This window comes from Petaurus breviceps, unplaced genomic scaffold (genome assembly GCF_028583685.1).
Source record: "Petaurus breviceps papuanus isolate PSGF00001 unplaced genomic scaffold, PetGlider_PUasm1.0 470, whole genome shotgun sequence".
NCBI classification, from domain to species: domain Eukaryota; kingdom Metazoa; phylum Chordata; class Mammalia; order Diprotodontia; family Petauridae; genus Petaurus; species Petaurus breviceps.
This window is the reverse complement of record NW_027186350.1, coordinates 2,546,375-2,562,300: the sequence shown is the minus strand read 5'-3', so window position 1 is coordinate 2,562,300 and position 15,926 is coordinate 2,546,375. Positions and strand designations below refer to the sequence as shown.

Below are 15,926 nucleotides of genomic sequence, written 5' to 3'. Positions count from 1 at the left end.
TTTCTGTTTGTATCCCCAATTGGCTGCCAATTTTTCCGCACACATTTGACTATGTCATTTCCCTCCTCAATAAGCTTCCTCATTGCCTTTAGGATTAAATCTAGACTCTCCTACTTGTCATTTAAAGTCTTTCACAATCTGGCATTAGCTTCTCTTCCCTTTAAAATTTTTTTTTCTTTATAAAATTATAAATTACATTCAACATAAATGTACATCAGAAGTAAAAATCAATCTGCTAACATTTAACCGTCAATGGCCCAAACCACTAATATAGTTTCCTGGTGTATCAAGTATTAAATCCAGGGTATGAAGAGAAAGCTGGGCTCTTCAGGTTAGACCAAAATCTTCCTACCAGTAAGTCAACATGGCAAACCCAGAGTCAGAGAAGCTGTGCCCACTCAGGCAATTCTATGTTCTTGTTGAATGCCCTTTCCATGCTGTGGTTAGTAACCCTCCTTTTGTTAACTGCTAAATGGTTTGGACATGCTTATTTTATTTCAGTTCTAAACCTGAATTACTAAAGTGGCTTGAGTCAGAATAGATCTAGGTATTAGTCACCAGGATTAGATCAGAATGATTGAAGGGGGAAGGGCCATGCAGAGGAAGAATAGCCTCAAATGATCAGATGCCATGATATGGGAGCCTTGTGTCCTTTCACCACCAAGCTTCCGGTGGTGTTTCTGCCTTTGATTGAGTACTGCAAGGCAGTCCCCACTGACCTGAGGAGATTAGCAAACTGTGGACACAACTAGAGACAGAGGTGAATGTGTTCTGTACATTTAAAACCCTTGCCTAAAAATGATGCATATTAACTTTTGTTGACTGAATTCGCAAAAATTTTTGTATTTGGTGTGGAATAGTGATCTCCAAGCCCACCAGGGTAGGCCTGGCTCTCCCTAATGACTTTTAATATGAGGATTGTCTAAGAGATTTACTGGGGACATTATATTTAGTATTTAGGAGGCCATTGAAGCTCTTTGGTTCTAGGGACTAGGTAGACTCTTAAAAGGACCATTCTTGGGTTTTTCCAGAACCCTAAAGACCTTTCAGAAATTGAAGATGTGAATAAATGCACTAAATACATTTCCAGTTGATTCGTTGAGGACATTTTGAAAGGAGAGGCAGCTATAGCTTTCACCTCTTCTTCAGAATGGTTAACTATAATAATTCTCTTTCTCACTGGGACCTTAAGTAAGAAGTGGGTGAGACATCCCCATGAGATGGGTCTTGGTGAAGGCCCTGGCTACCCTCTTCCACCCTAGCTAAAATGGTGCCTATTTGCACATGGCAACTTGGGCACCTAAATGAGTCTGCTTTGTGTATCTGTGTATCTTACTCACCAAGTGAGTAATGAACGGGCCCTGAGGGACATTCCTGTGGGTTTGAGTGCTTGGCCTGAGCGACCCAGGAAAGCTTGGAGGCATTCAGGTCCTAGCACAGGGGGTGAGGGTCAGGGCTAGACCCTGGAAGAGTGGGACAGTGTTCACCCCTAGTATAGAGGAACAGTGGAAATACCTGTGGTCCCTGGCAAAGGGAACAGAAGCATAACCTTCAGGAGTATACAGCAACACTGGGCCCTGCAGGGGGCACTGGCACGAGACACACACAGGCAGGTCCAGGACAGCCCTTTGCTCGTTATAATCTGGAACTGATAAAAACCTTTCCACACTTTTGCTATGAGAGAATCTAATTGCCAATGACTAGCTCCTTCCCAGGAACGGCTTAAAAGACTAAAGGTTGAATTTGTTCTGTGAAGTTTGGATTCGGTCAAAGGGTCTCACTTAAGGACCCAGAGGGCCACATCTGGCCTTGAGGCTGCGGGTTCCCCACCCCTGCAAAGACTTTGCCACAAAAGCTGGTACTTCGTGAGAGCAGCATTTATTTATTAAGCACTTAAAAATCATCAGCAAACAGAAATATTCCATTATGCAAAGAAAAATAAAGAAGACTGCATGTGAAACCATGATTGTTATATATGTGGATTGTTTTAAAAAGGTGTTGTTCAGTCATGTCTTCATGACCCAGTTTGGGGTTTTCTTGACAAAGACACTGGAGTGTTCTGCTATTTCCTTCTCCAGCTCATTTTTTTTTTAATAGATGAGGAACTGGGGCAAACAGGGTTAGGTGACTTGCCCAGGGTCACACAGCTATTAAGTATCTGAGTCCAGAGTTGAACTCACAAATATGAGTCTTTTTAAATCTAGGCCCAGCACACTGTCTACTGTACCACCTAGCTACGAACCCCTCCCCCCCACCTAGCTATGAATATTGCATTTACATAACTTTGTATATTACATTTACATAATTATGTATATTAGATTTAACCAATAGTTACAAAATTGTCCTATTTCCCTTTCTGCACTTTTTGTTTTAGTTTTGTCCAAATATTTTTTTCAGTTTACTGATGTTCTTTTCTGGGTAGCTTTATCATGTCTCACTGTTTCCTGCCCACCCTGACATCCTCCCTTGTAGCAAATAAGTCTAATAGGCAAAATGTATCACCAAATTGACCAACGTGGGGATATATGTATCTCGTTCTTCATTTTCAGTCTATCACCTCTGCCAAGAGACAAGCATGCCTGCTCGCTCGCTCCATCATTGCATATCCTCTGATGTCATCTTTGGGCACAGCACTGACCAGCATGCTGTGGTCTTCTAAAGCTGTTTTCCAGAGATATCACTGTGTCACCCTTCTAGAGGTGTTCTGAGTCTAGTCAAACACTTCATCCGTAAGGCACAAGCAATTCCTGTCCTGATTTATTTACATATGATGATGGCTTAGAAAGTAGTGAGAAACACTCAGTTTGGAATGACAGAAGTAACAGTCTGAGAAAGGGGTTTATCTGCAAAACAAACAAACAAACCAATTTGGGGAAGAAGGTGGAAGTTAGGATGTGTTTGGGGGCAGAAAGGTGATAAGCCAAAAGAGAGAGAGAGAGAGAGAGAGAGAGAGAGAGAGAGAGAGAGAGAGAGAGAGAGAGTGTGTGTGTGTGTGTGTGTGTGTGTGTGTGTGAAGTCAGAGAGCAAAGTCTTTTCTTTCTGTTTAGGACTTTCTCACTTGCCTCTATCGACAAGCTGCCTAGCATTGACATCATTCTTCTCCATCTGTCTTTCCGGTAATCAGTTGTTCTATCCTCATTGTGTTGGCCTTCTGCTCACACATTAAGTAATGTGTAACCTCACAGAGTGAAGTATAAATTTTTCCCTTATGAAAGTAGGTACAATGTTGATCTTCTCCATTTCCTAAAAGCTTAAACCTGTGGAAGGAAAAGGTAGGTAAAAATTAATAAAAACTGCAGCTTAATTAAAAAACAAAGAGTAAATGCTAATTTGATCACCAATCATATGCCCATGTATTTCCCCAAAGAGCTTAGTCCCATTGAAGATCAATTAAGTGTTATGAGGGTTCAAGGGAGAGAGAGATCATTATGGATTGGACTGGGTAATCAAGGAAGACTCCATAAAGGAGTGTGTGTGTGTGTGTGTGTGTGTGTGTGTGTGTGTGTACATAGGAAATGACGTGGTCAGATTTACACTTTAGGAAAACCACTTTGGCAGATGGATTGGATGGGGGCAAGGCTATATAGGCAGGAGATTCATTAACAGAGCGTCATAACAGTCTTACTCAGGAAATGAAGAGGTTCTGACCTGGAGGCAAGACTGTGTGGGTAGAGAGAAGGGGGTAGATCTGACACATATGCTGTGGAAGTAGAAACCACAAGATCTGACCAATGATCTGCTTATATGTGGTTAGTGAGAAGGAGAAGTCAAGAACGACAAGAAAATTGCGAGTCTGGGTGACTAGAAGGACAGTTGTTGTCCTTGATAGTAACAGTGAAGTTCAGTAAAAGGGTGGATTTTGGGGGGAAAATGATGAATTCTCTTTGGAACACGTTGAGTTGAGATGCCTACAAGATATCGAATTCAAATGTCCCAAAGGCATTTGGTGTCATGCGACTGAAACTCAAGAAAGACTAGGGATAGATCTAGCACTCATCTGAATAGAGATGGTAACTTAACCCATGGTAGCTGATGAGATCACCAAGAGGGAAAATGTAGAGAGAAAAGAGGCCAAGCAGGGATTCGTAGGATTTCCTCATCATTAAGAAGTTCTGTCCTGGGCCCACTTCTTTCTTCCTTCTACATTACTTCATTTGGTGACCTCATCAGCTCCCTTGCACTTACTGACCATCTCTATGCTGATGATTTCCTACCCCATACTCTATGTTGACTTTCGGTTCCATAGCTCCAACTGCCTATTGGACACCTCAGACTAGTTGCTCAGTAGACATCTTAAACTCAGCATGTCCAAAATGAAACTCATCATCTTTCTGTCTAAACTGTCCCTCTTTCCTATTTTCCCTATTACTGTAGAAGGCAACACCATCCTTCCATTCCCCAAGGTCCACAGCCTAGCAGTCATTCAGGATCATCTCTGTCTCTTGCTCCCTATATCCAATCTATTGTCGAAGCCTGGCTATTTCACCTTTGTAGCACCTCCTAAAAACCCTCCTTCCTCTCCTCTGACACTGCCACCACTCTGGTACAGGCCCTTATCACCTCATGTCTGGACTATCAAAATAACCTGCTAATAGGTCTGTCTATCTCAAGTTCCTTCCAATCCAATCCATCCTTCATTCAACCACTAAAATGATTTTGTTAAAGTGCATGTCTGACCATGGCACCCCTCCTACCCAGTAAATTCCAATGGCTCCCTGTTATCTCCAGTATCAAATATAAAACCTTCTGTGTAGCATTTACAGCCCTTCATAACATAGCTCCCCGTCTTTCCAGCCTTCTTACACCTTACTCCCCTGCACGTGCCCTTGCTCCAATGACACTGTGCTCCTTACTAGTCCATGAATAAGACATTCCTACTCTCAGCTCCAGGCAATTGCTTTGGCTGTCCTCCAGGCCTGGAACGCTCTCTCCAACTCCACACACTGCCTTCCCTTGCTTTAAGTCTCACCAAAAATCCCATCTTCTACACGAAAGCCTTATTCTAGTGCCTTACCTCTCTCAGTTATTTCCTACTTATCCTTTATGTAGCTTGTTTGTATATATTTGCTTGCTGTTCATTCATTTGATTCATTCATTTCATCTCTCATTAGACTGTGAGCTCTTTGAGAACAAGGGCTATCTTTTTTTGTCTCTTTTCGTATCCCCAGTGCTTAGCATAGTATCTGGCACATAGTAGGCACTTAATAAATGTCTATTGGTTGTTTTATTGACATAGATAAAAATCTACCACAGGAGAGTGAGGAAGAATGATCTAACAGGTCAAATAGTCTACAGCAGAAGTGGGGAACCTGCAGCCTTAAGGCCACATGTGGCCCTCTAGGTCCTCAAGTATGGCCCTTTGACTGAAATTTCACAGAACAAATTTCCTTAATGAAAGGAATTGTTCTGTACAACTTGGACTAAGTCAAAAGGCCACACTTGAGGACCTAGAGGACCACATGTGGCCTCAAAGTCACAGATTCCCCACCCCTGGCTAAAGCAAAAAAGTTTATGCTGGGGAGCAAGGGTCCATAACATAGATTGGAGACATCTTGTTAAGGATCTTGAATGTTAGGCAACCTTTCAGACCCTGTGATCTAATCATGAGATATTTCTACTAGAAATAGCTTTCTGGCGCTATCATTGCCTTGCCTTGCCAGTTTTATCCACCTCTAACAGGCAGTGGAGGGAAAAGAGTAAAAAAGTAAGAGAACAGTTAGAAGGAGTGTAATTCTTGAAGCACGCCAAAGTAACAAAACATCCCACTTGTATCTTAATTATGAATGTCTAGTGACTTACACACTCTTAGAGAAGGGGGAACCATCTTCCCAAATCCAGATCCCATCAGACTTTCTACGGGACAGTCCAATCCATCGAATAAAAGTAGTCCTTCCTTTGAGGAAATCCTAAAGAGGACAGATGAAGTCCTGCTAGTGAGAGTAACTCCTGGCGGTGAGAGTCACACAAGATTCCACTACAGCAAAGACAGGAAAATGAGGTGGTGGATGGAATGGAAGGCTCTTAGGGTTCCACGGTTTGTGGTTTTAGGATGAGAAAGACCCCAGATCTGAGAATTCTAAATAAGTGATCTATTACTATAACTCTCAGAGTCTGTTGGTAAGAAGATCTCTCACAATCTATACACCAAAGGTAGAGTACAAGCACAGAATGGAATTAAGATAGCAAGATAGATGCTAGGTAGGATGAAAGCAAAGGCATGTGGTTAAGTCTTGAATATTTTTTGAATTGCGTGATAGGATACGACGGTTTCACCCGGCTTCAGAAAAATCACTTTGTCAGTTAAGTACAGAACGGATTGGAATGGAGAGTGACTTGAATTAGAGAGACTATTATAATGATCCAATAAAGAGGTGATGAGGGCCTGATGAGAGTTGTGACTCTGTGGCTACAAAGGCCCAGAAGGGCAAAGGAAAATCTCATAGCAATGAAATATGGGGCAGGTTATTTGGCAGGTATCTGACATCCAAGGTTACTGTCCTACCACCTGCACAGTCAGGTACAAGATATAAGTGACAATGGGCTGCGCTTCACAACCTGCTAAGCGTCTTTTTTTCTGACACAAAAGTTTTTCTCTTTCCAAAACAAAACAAAACAAAACAAAAAAAAAACCCTAAAAAATATGACTACAGCTCACCATTCATTATAGAACTATTAATACACCACTTTTTGTTTATTTTTGGTTTGGGGGGGAGGCAATTGGGATTAAGTGATTTGCCCAGGGTCACACAGTTAGTAAGTATCTGAGGCTGGATTTGAACTCAGGTGATCCTATCCCCGGGGCTGATACTTTATCTGCTTTGCTACCTGGCTTCTACTAATCTACTACTAGTGTCCTTATTGTCATCAAATCAATCCCAGAGGAAAGAGAGCTCAGAAGTTATTAAGTCCAATCCTTAACTGAAGTAGAAATTGTGTCTTGGACAAATCATCCCCAACAAGTACTCATTTTTTGCCCTCTCTTTGTATACTTATTTTTCTACCAAGATGACCTCATTTCATTTTCAGACTGCTTTGTCTTAGTATCCTCCCTCCTCATGTTTGATTGAATTCTTCTTCCCTATAACTTCTTTATTCCTCATATATCTATATCTATATCATCTATATCTATCTCTATATATATCATATATACACATAGGCACTTATTGGGAATGTCTTGAAGGTTTTTACAGAAACTCAAAGAGTTTTTAGAAATACAGGTGATAAAAGTACACTATTAACTGATTTGGGAGTTTCAAAGCAGCTTCTGTGTTCCCTGACTGGAGAGAAAGAACAATCCCCAAAAGCCAAGAAAGACTTCCCCATAGAGGTTTAAGCAGTCCTAGGCAAATTGAGAGGATAGTTTTTACCAGTTTCTCAAGAACATCCTACACTTTTTAGGCAGGTCACATTTTGAGGAATCGAGGGGAGTGAGCATGCTAGCCTACTGGAGTCTTTTCTCAGTCTTCCCAGAGTATTCATTATGGGAAGCCCTCTGAAGTGGGATGAGAGTTCAGTCTCCTTACCAAAGTATCCTGGTTGGTTATCTTCAGAAGGGTGGCATTCCTTTTAGCGCAATATTGTTTACTCTCTGCCCATGTCAGATTCTGTCTGAAGAAACCATAGCACCTGTCTCCATGATGTCTCCAATTGGTGTTACATGGGTTACCTATATAGAAGCCAGAGAAAAGCACCTCTTCAGTCCAGCTATGGTTTCCAGCTCTGTCAATACTGGAGTCTCTCTTCTCAGATCCCAAGACTCCAAAGAAGCAATATGGCAGAGCAGGAGGGGACAGACCAAGAAAAGGACAATGGGTCCCCAGATACACTTACCCACAGACTTTTGAATAAACTCTTGACAGAAGTTTTTTGCTACTTTCTGGAGAATCTCTGAGAGATTTCCATTCTGGGTATGAAGGTTATCTTGTTGTTTGAAGACTGGGGGAGCTGGGATGGGGGGAGCTGAAAGAAATTCAGTAAGGTTAGTTTATAATGAATCAAAGGCCTTCCTATGAATCCAATAGTTGTTGATCTCTGGATAATTTATAACACATATATAGGGTAGGGAGTTCTGTAGAGGGATCAGGGAATGAAGAGAATAAGTCTGGAACACAGCACAACTGTACTCAGATGATCAGATGATCTAGTTAACAAGTGTTAACAAAATATCTGATAATTCCATTGTTCACTGCCCTGATCAGAACATATCTGGAATATTTTGTTCAATTTGGGGCACCACTTTTTAGGGACCTTGATAAATTTTAGACTGTCTAGATGAGAGGGCCACGATGATGAAGGCCCTTGAAATTGTGATAACTACTTTCAGGTATGTGAAGGAGATTAGCCTGCTTTGCCTACTCCAATTAAGAGCAATGAGTGCAAATTTCAAGAAGGAAAATTTAGTCATGAAGTAAGGAAAAACTGTATTAATTGTTGTTCAGTCCTTTCAGTTGCGTCCAACTCTTTGTGACCTCATTTGGGGTTTAGTTTGCCATTTCCTTCTCCGGATCATTTTACAAATGAGGAAACCGAGGCAAACAGGGTTAAATGACTTGCCCAGGGTCACACAGCTAGTAAGTGTCTGAGGCCAGATTTGAACTCAGGAAGATGAATGTTCCTGATTCCAGGCCTGGTGTTCTTTACACTGCACTACCTAGCTGCTTCTCTCATTAATTAGACTTGCACAAAAGTAGAATGGGCTGCCTGGGAAGTGATGAGGAAAAGGCGGATGAACTTGTAGGGGGATTCTCAATCAAGCTTGGGTTAAAACAATTACTACAGCTCAGTTTGCAAAGTGCTCTATGAATATTATCACATTTGATCCTCTGTAATCCTGGGTGCTATTATTATCCCCATTTTTACAGATGAAGAAATGAAGTCAAACAGAGGTTACATGACTTGATCAGTTTCTGAGGTCAAATTTGAATTTCTGAGGCTCTAGGCCCAGTGCATCCCTTAGCTTATTTAGATGGTTTCTGAAGTTCCTTCCACTTGTGAGATTCTATGAAAGAGACCCAGAATGAAACAGGAAGAATCAAATGACCTACAAAACAGATAAATCAATCAACAAACATTTGTATGGCACCTAGACTGTGTGGCATGTTGGTACCGAGGACAAAGATGAAAATAAAACTGCATCTGCTGTCAAAGAAGAATTTATAGCATATTAAAGGAGATGCTCTGTGTTTCCATGGTGGCAGACCACTAACCAGAGTAAGGGAAGTAGATGAGTACTGCTGCTCGCCATGACAGGTATAATTCCAGAAAATCAATCTAACTAACTAACTAAATTATCCCACGAGGGTTTACTCAATAGATCAGAATTTTAGCACAACGTTTTCTGGAGGTAAAATAATGAAATCTCAGGGTTAAAAAGCAACTCAAAGGTTATCCAGTCCAATCCATTCTTCCAGAAACACCCTACCTAAATCCACTGAGGAATGGTCATCCAGCTTCCACTTTAAGGCTTTCAGTAATACGTAACTCACTAGCACTTTAACTAATATATTCTGACACTAGAAAATTAATGAATATATAAAAGAAAGGCTAAAAATAAAATGGGCAGCCAAATGGTACAGTAGATAGAGCATTGGGCTGGAATCAGGAAGACTCATCTTCCTGAGTTTGAATATGGCCTCAGACGCTTACTAGCTGTGTGACCCTGGGCAAGTCACAGTCTAATTAAGGAAGTTCAGGATTTGTGTGAACAGAACACTTGGCACTTCAAAAGATCCAATATAGTTTATTTACAATATAGGTGAATGGGAAGGAAACTGGAGATAACAGAGTAAAAGGCTTAGGAATAGTAAGATAAGAGCAACTATGATTAATACATATATTTACAATCATCACCGATGCAGGGAAGCATGTTCAGGAAGAACACCTGACCACACAAACTGGGGAATCCTGGGTACAGCCGTCAGAGTCCTGCTCAGGAGGGTCCCAGGCAGGATGTCTTCTCCACGGGTGAGATTCCAATTTGGGGTCTTAATCTTATAGTTTAAGTCGTGCTGAGAACAAAGAAGCCATACCACCAGGCGTTTTTAGCAAGGATTGTATCTTGTGTGAGGCCCAGGATGGAGGCCAGTCCCTCCAAGCCCCCCCCAAGAGCAGTGTCTCCTTGGAATGGCTAATTCCAGGAGTTGGGCAGTTATCATCTCTTCTCAAGAATGTGGCCAGGGTCCCAGGAGAAGAGCAGCCCTCACGTTCTCAGGATCCTCTGTTCCCAAACACCCTGGGGTAATAGAAAGGTCATATTGAGTTGGGGCCATGGTTTGTATAATCTTATTCCTCACAGAGGGGTTTACCTTGCCCCTTCAGTCACTTAATCCTGTTTGCCTCTTTTGTTCCTCATTTGTAAACTTAGTTGCAGAAGGAAATGGCAAACAACTCCAATATCTGCTGAGAAAACCCTAAAATGGCATCACAGAGAGTTGGATGTGACTAAACAGCCACAACAAAAAGTTAAACCTGAACAAGAAGGAGTGAGGCTTTCCTCACTAGATCTCTGGAATCACACCACTACATGTACATTATGGCTGAAAAACCCTCTGTTTCCATTTTCTTGGTTTTGGCATCTTGCTTCTCTAAAACGACCTAAGTGTGGTGAGAAGTTCTTCAGAGGCAAGGTCCCTACAACAGGGTGTAAATAGGTATCATAAGGATATATGAGCAGGTGAATTGGAAGTTGGGGTTTTTCCATCCAGATCTCGGGGGCCAGTTGACACTTACACATTATTCCTAGAGTCACCAGACCAGCTGCCAACCCTAGGCACAGGAACAGCAGTGTTAGAGCCATTGGACGCCACACAGGAGAAACACTGGGTTCAACTATGGGCAACCAGCAGGAAAGGAAAGTCAGAGAACAGCATGTACCTCCTGGAAACACAGGCCAGGGGCTCCTCCTTAGCTTCCCAGGGGCTGACCAGAGATCGAGGCAGCTCCAGACACCAAGCTGGCCTCTTGCCTCCCTTGCTCATCAGCATTTTCACACCCGTCTCCCGGTCCGCCTATACCTTTCCTCTTGACCTTGAATCTATGACAGGGGCTGAGACTGCTGATTACTGGATTAACAGAAAGAAGGGGGAGCTAGCCTACATCTTTAACTTCCTAGAGCTTTCTTTCATTTTCTCCTGCCCCAGGTCTCATCAATAGGGATGTCACTAAAGCCAAGGTGAGTGTGAAGGGAATTGCTCCCCAGTATGAATCTTTGGTCGTTCCCACACATTCCTCTCACTGGTAAGTAGGCTTCATTTTCCCTTAATAATTAGATGTCTTCAAAGTTGATTTTAGGTTGGGTAGAAGGTGTAATTTATTAGGCAATCACAAGAGAATCATTGATATTTTCTGGGTGTATAGATAGAGGAGGCAGCTACTGATGTTGTGAGTTGCAACAAGGATCAGTCTTGGAACCAAACATGGGTTCAGATTTTGACTCTGCAATTTACTACCAATGAGACCTTGAGCAATCATTTAATCTCTTGGCATGCCAATTTCATCTGTCAAAGGAGGGGTTAGAGACAAAATCATCCCTGTCCTCAGGTATTCTCATTCTTCACTAAATAATATGCTTCTCAGATAATAATATACACATGATCACATGACCTCAAAGATACCTTCCAGCTCTGACTCTATGGTCATCTTTCTCAATGGTCTCACTGTCTTCCTTTATCTTCTCAGCTATCTCTCTTCCAAATAAGTCTGTCTGCCTTGTCTGGACACTACATAACCTCTGCACTCTTGCACATGATTTGACTGGGGAAAAAATAGATCACAATTACATAATGCCTTAAATTTTACAAAGTAGTTTGTATAATGTGTGTATCACTACATATATATATGCACACACATATGTATGTATACATGCACAGACATACCTATACACATACATACATATATGGATATAGATGTAGATAGACATAAAATCTGACTTGATTCTCACAATATCCTTTAAGGTAGCTGCTATTTTTATTCCTATTTTACAGATGAGGAAATTAAGGCTTAGAAGGATTTGTACAGCATCACACAGCTAGTCTAATGCCTGAGACAGGATCTCAGGTCTTCCTCATTCCAAGTCCAGCCCTTTATCCACTATACCACACTATTTCTACTAAACACACACACACACACACACACACTATACTACACTACACCACACATACACACCTTATTGTAAGTGTAGAGATGGGGCCTGTGATTTCATTGGTATGGGGAACTCCCAGGTGAGAAAACTCCTTCTACCAAAGCAAGTGGGCACTTTCTTCACAATTTATGAGAGATGCCTAGAGTACTAAGAGGTTACCTCTTTAATTCTCATACAACCTGGACATGTTAGAAATGAGAATTGGCTCAGTTCTCAACTTCAAGGCCTGCTGTCTACACCATGCTGCCTATATGGAAAATACTGGCATATCCATAAATGTATATGAATGACACTTTTTTTAAAGGGGAGTGGGGCTTTTCTCAATAACTGCTGGAATTAGAATGATCTCAGCCTGCTGGCTCTTAGAAAAACCAAGGATATTTGAATTCTTACCTGCAAGTCCTGAGGTCACAGCTGACGTTCTTGATTTAAAATTTAACGTGATATAGCCATCTTCATCCTGCATGTCTTTTCCTTTGTTGGATTACAGTGTTTGGCGAAGATTGCCACGCCAAAGAGCACAGACTGCCTCCACAGTTCCAAGATCAATGTCTCTCTTTCTCTATTCTTCCTCACTTTTGCTCCTCATCAGTACAGAGGAGCCATTTACAGTCCTCCCATGGACACTCAGAGATATACTGGCCTTGGACACAGAGGAAAAGGAACTTTTGGTAAGGAAACAGATGGAATGAATTCTTCATTTTTTCTTATCTCTAGTGAGTGACGGAGGCGTTCCATTACATGTATCTTTCCAAAGAACCAATTCTCTCTCTTTTTCTCTGTCATTTCTTTTTCTCTGTCATTTCTTCCTCTCTCCTTTTATTCTTCTTTCTTTCTATCCTTCTTTCTTTCTTTCCTTCTTTATTATTATTGTTATTGTTATTATTCCCTGTTGGCTATGGGTTTTTTGGTGACATTGCTCTTCCCTGCTTCCCCTCCTATCTGTCTGAATGTTCCTTGTTGGTTTCCTTTAGTGGTTCTTTATCTATGTCATGCCCACTAACTAGGAGCATCTCTCAAAGCTCGGTCCTGGACCTCCTCTTCTCCCTCTATAATTAGATCTCACCAGCTGCCATGGGTTCAAGTATCATTTCAATAAAGATGATTCCCAGCTCTATATATCCATCCTTAGTCTCCTTGCTGAGTCAAAGTCACACATCTCCAGTTGCTTCTTGGACATCTTGATGTAGATGTTCTGTACACATTTCAAACTCACCAGGTCCAAAACAGAGCTCATTATAGCCACAAACCCTTCCTCTTTCCAAGCTTCCCACCATCCTCCCAGTCACTTCGGCTCATAATCTCAGTATTGTCCTCCACCTTCTACTCCCAGTCTACCAGTCTCCTCTCAGTCCACATATCCAACCCATTGTGAAATCTTGTCATTTCTATCTTCACAATATCTGTCATTCCCTTTTCTCTATTCATATAGCAACTACCCTGGTTCAGGTCCTCATCACTTCTCAGCTGTACTATTACAGAGTCCATCTTCCACTTAGCTTCCAACTGATTATTTTAAATGTAGTTATGACTACATCATCCCTCTAAGCACCATTCAGGCCAAGGTCTTTCTTCAGACCATCTCTCACTTCTCTTCTCTGACACTGTCACCTCCCTGGTAGAAGGTTTCAGGTCCAAACTATTGCAATCAACTCATGGTTGGTCGCCCTGCCTCAATTTTCTCCCCACTCCAGTCCATCTTCCACTCAGCTGTCAAAGACATTTTCCTAAAGTGTAAGACTGACCATGTTATACCACATTCCATTTTAATAAACTCCAGTGTTTCCCCATTACCTCTAGGATCAAATACAAAATCTTCTGTTTGGCTTCTAAAGACCCCCGCGACCTGGCCCTTTCCTACTCTTCAAGTCTTCTTAAACCTCACTCCTCTCCACATACTCTGGGATCCAGGGACACTGGCCTCCTTGCTTATTCTCATACAAGGCACTCTATCTCCTGCCCCTGGCATTTTCACTGACTTTACTCAATGCTTGGAATTCTCCCCCTTCTCATTTTGACCTCCTAACTCCCCTGCTTTCATCAAATGAAATCTCATCTTGTAAAAACACCTCTCTCAAGCCCCTTTAAATGCTTGCCCCCTGTCACTGAGATTACCTTCAGTTTATCTTGTATATATTATTTGTATACAGTTGCATGTTGCCTCTCCTATTAGACTGCAAACTACTTGAGGCATAGATTGTTTATGCTTTTATTTGTAATCCCCAGTGCTTAGTGCAGTTACTGGCTCATAGTAAGCCCTTAATAAGTACTTATTGACTATGTATCTTGTATATTGTATATACCTGATTATTTACATGTTATCTTCCTCCTTAATATGCACACTACTTACAGGCAACGATTGCTTTTATTTTCTTTGTATTCCCAGCAGTTTACTCAAGTTTGGCATACACTAGGTGCTTAATAAATACTCCCTGACTATTATACCTCCTGGTTCTGTGTTTTGTTTCAACAGAATAAGCTGATGCCTTGCATAAATGTAAGTAAATATAATTAGTAAAAAGATGAATGAAACTTTGTAGAAAATGACAAACATCATAAATTTTGCAATTCCAATATGTCTTTTCCAGATTGACATTCCTTTTCATAGTGGATCAGTTTTTCCATTAATACACATTTTTCTCATCATGACTTCAAGGTTCTTGCTGCTGTCTTTCTGTACATTTCCAAGAGAGCATCAAAAGAATCACAGCATCTCAGGATTGAAAGAAAATTCAGGGGACAAGCCCTCGCATGAGCAAGAATCCTTCCTACAATCTTCCCTGTTTGAAGGCCTCCAGAGAGGGGGAACCCACCATGTCCTGAAGCAGTACCTTAGGAAGTTCTTAAAAATAGTTGTCCTTACATCACACACGCATTTTTCCACCCCTTCAATTTTTAGTTATTGTTCCTTGCTAGTTATGTCCTCTGGGGTCTACTAAAACATCCCTCCTCTGTGGAAGAGTTCTTCACATATTTTAAGACAACTATCTGTCCCCTCTAATTCTCTCTTAGTCTAAACATTCCTAATTCCTTCAGGCAATTTTTATCGGACAAAATCCCAAGAATTTTCACCATTATGGTTGTCCTACTTTGGACTCTCTCTGGCTTATCAACACAGTTGACAAAATGATCTTCTTAAGGCAGAAAGTCAAGACCAAATTGCTTTCTGGCTTAAATATTTTCAATGTCTCCTAAGTGCCTCTAGGATAACATGTAAACTCTTCAGTTCAGTTTAGTTTCGTTTGAAGGCCCATAACAATCTGGATCCAACCTACCTTTTCAGACTTGTTTCACATTTTCCTTTCTCCAGATTCTGGTTAAGCTGCCATACTTGCTAACATTACATTTTTCACTTCTGTGGTTTGGAGGGAGCCATCCTATAAGCTTTATATACACTTCCTTCTTACCTCTACACATTGGAACCCTTCCATTTCTTCAAGGCTTAACTTGGACGCCATGTCCTATAGAAAGTCTTATCTGATCTCCCTCTGTGTTAGCGACTTCTCCCTCCTGAGATTACCTAGTATCAACACATCTATGAAATGTTATCTTTCCCTCAATAGCATGTAATTGTACACTTTTTTTGGTCTTTTTATTCCAAGGATCTAGCACAGTGGTTCATCTATAAACTGTCAAATTAAATTTAATCTCAAATTTAGTCATTAAGTTCTAGCTTGTCAGAATCTCTTTGGACATGACTCTGCTACGTAATATTGTAACTAGTCCTTTTTGCTTGGTAGCATCCTTCCCCTTGCATTGTCAAATTTGATAAGTATTTCATTTATAC

At 41.3% G+C, this 15,926-nt stretch overlaps 1 protein-coding gene across 2 annotated transcripts; it reads right to left on the bottom strand.

The window, feature by feature from the left end:
- Window positions 1-1,886: 1,886 nt before the first annotated feature.
- LOC138171872 (C-type lectin domain family 1 member B-like) lies at window positions 1,887-12,983 on the bottom strand. Of its 2 annotated transcripts, XM_069101440.1 has the most exons (6): window positions 12,533-12,983; window positions 10,729-10,827; window positions 7,831-7,959; window positions 7,524-7,666; window positions 5,800-5,906; window positions 1,887-3,257 (listed from the first exon to the last, which is right to left on the bottom strand). In XM_069101440.1, exons 1-6 carry the CDS (start codon window positions 12,603-12,605, stop codon window positions 3,092-3,094), a joined length of 717 nt encoding a protein of 238 aa, XP_068957541.1. In that variant the 5' UTR covers window positions 12,606-12,983; the 3' UTR covers window positions 1,887-3,091. The 2 variants fall into 2 exon arrangements, with proteins under 2 accessions (XP_068957541.1, XP_068957542.1); XM_069101441.1 differs by lacking the exon at window positions 10,729-10,827.
- Window positions 12,984-15,926: the final 2,943 nt, after the last annotated feature.

Excerpts from the sequence above, each read along its gene's own strand:
- LOC138171872 (XM_069101440.1), bottom strand. The coding sequence starts at position 12,605 with ATGCAGGATGAAGATGGCTATATCACGTTAAATTTTAAATCAAGAACG. Across the intron at positions 7,667-7,830 it reads GTTTATTCAAAAGTCTGTGG|GTAACCCATGTAACACCAAT; the intron begins GTAAGTGTATCT and ends GCTTCTATATAG. Across the intron at positions 5,907-7,523 it reads TAACCAACCAGGATACTTTG|GATTTCCTCAAAGGAAGGAC; the intron begins GTAAGGAGACTG and ends TGTCCTCTTTAG.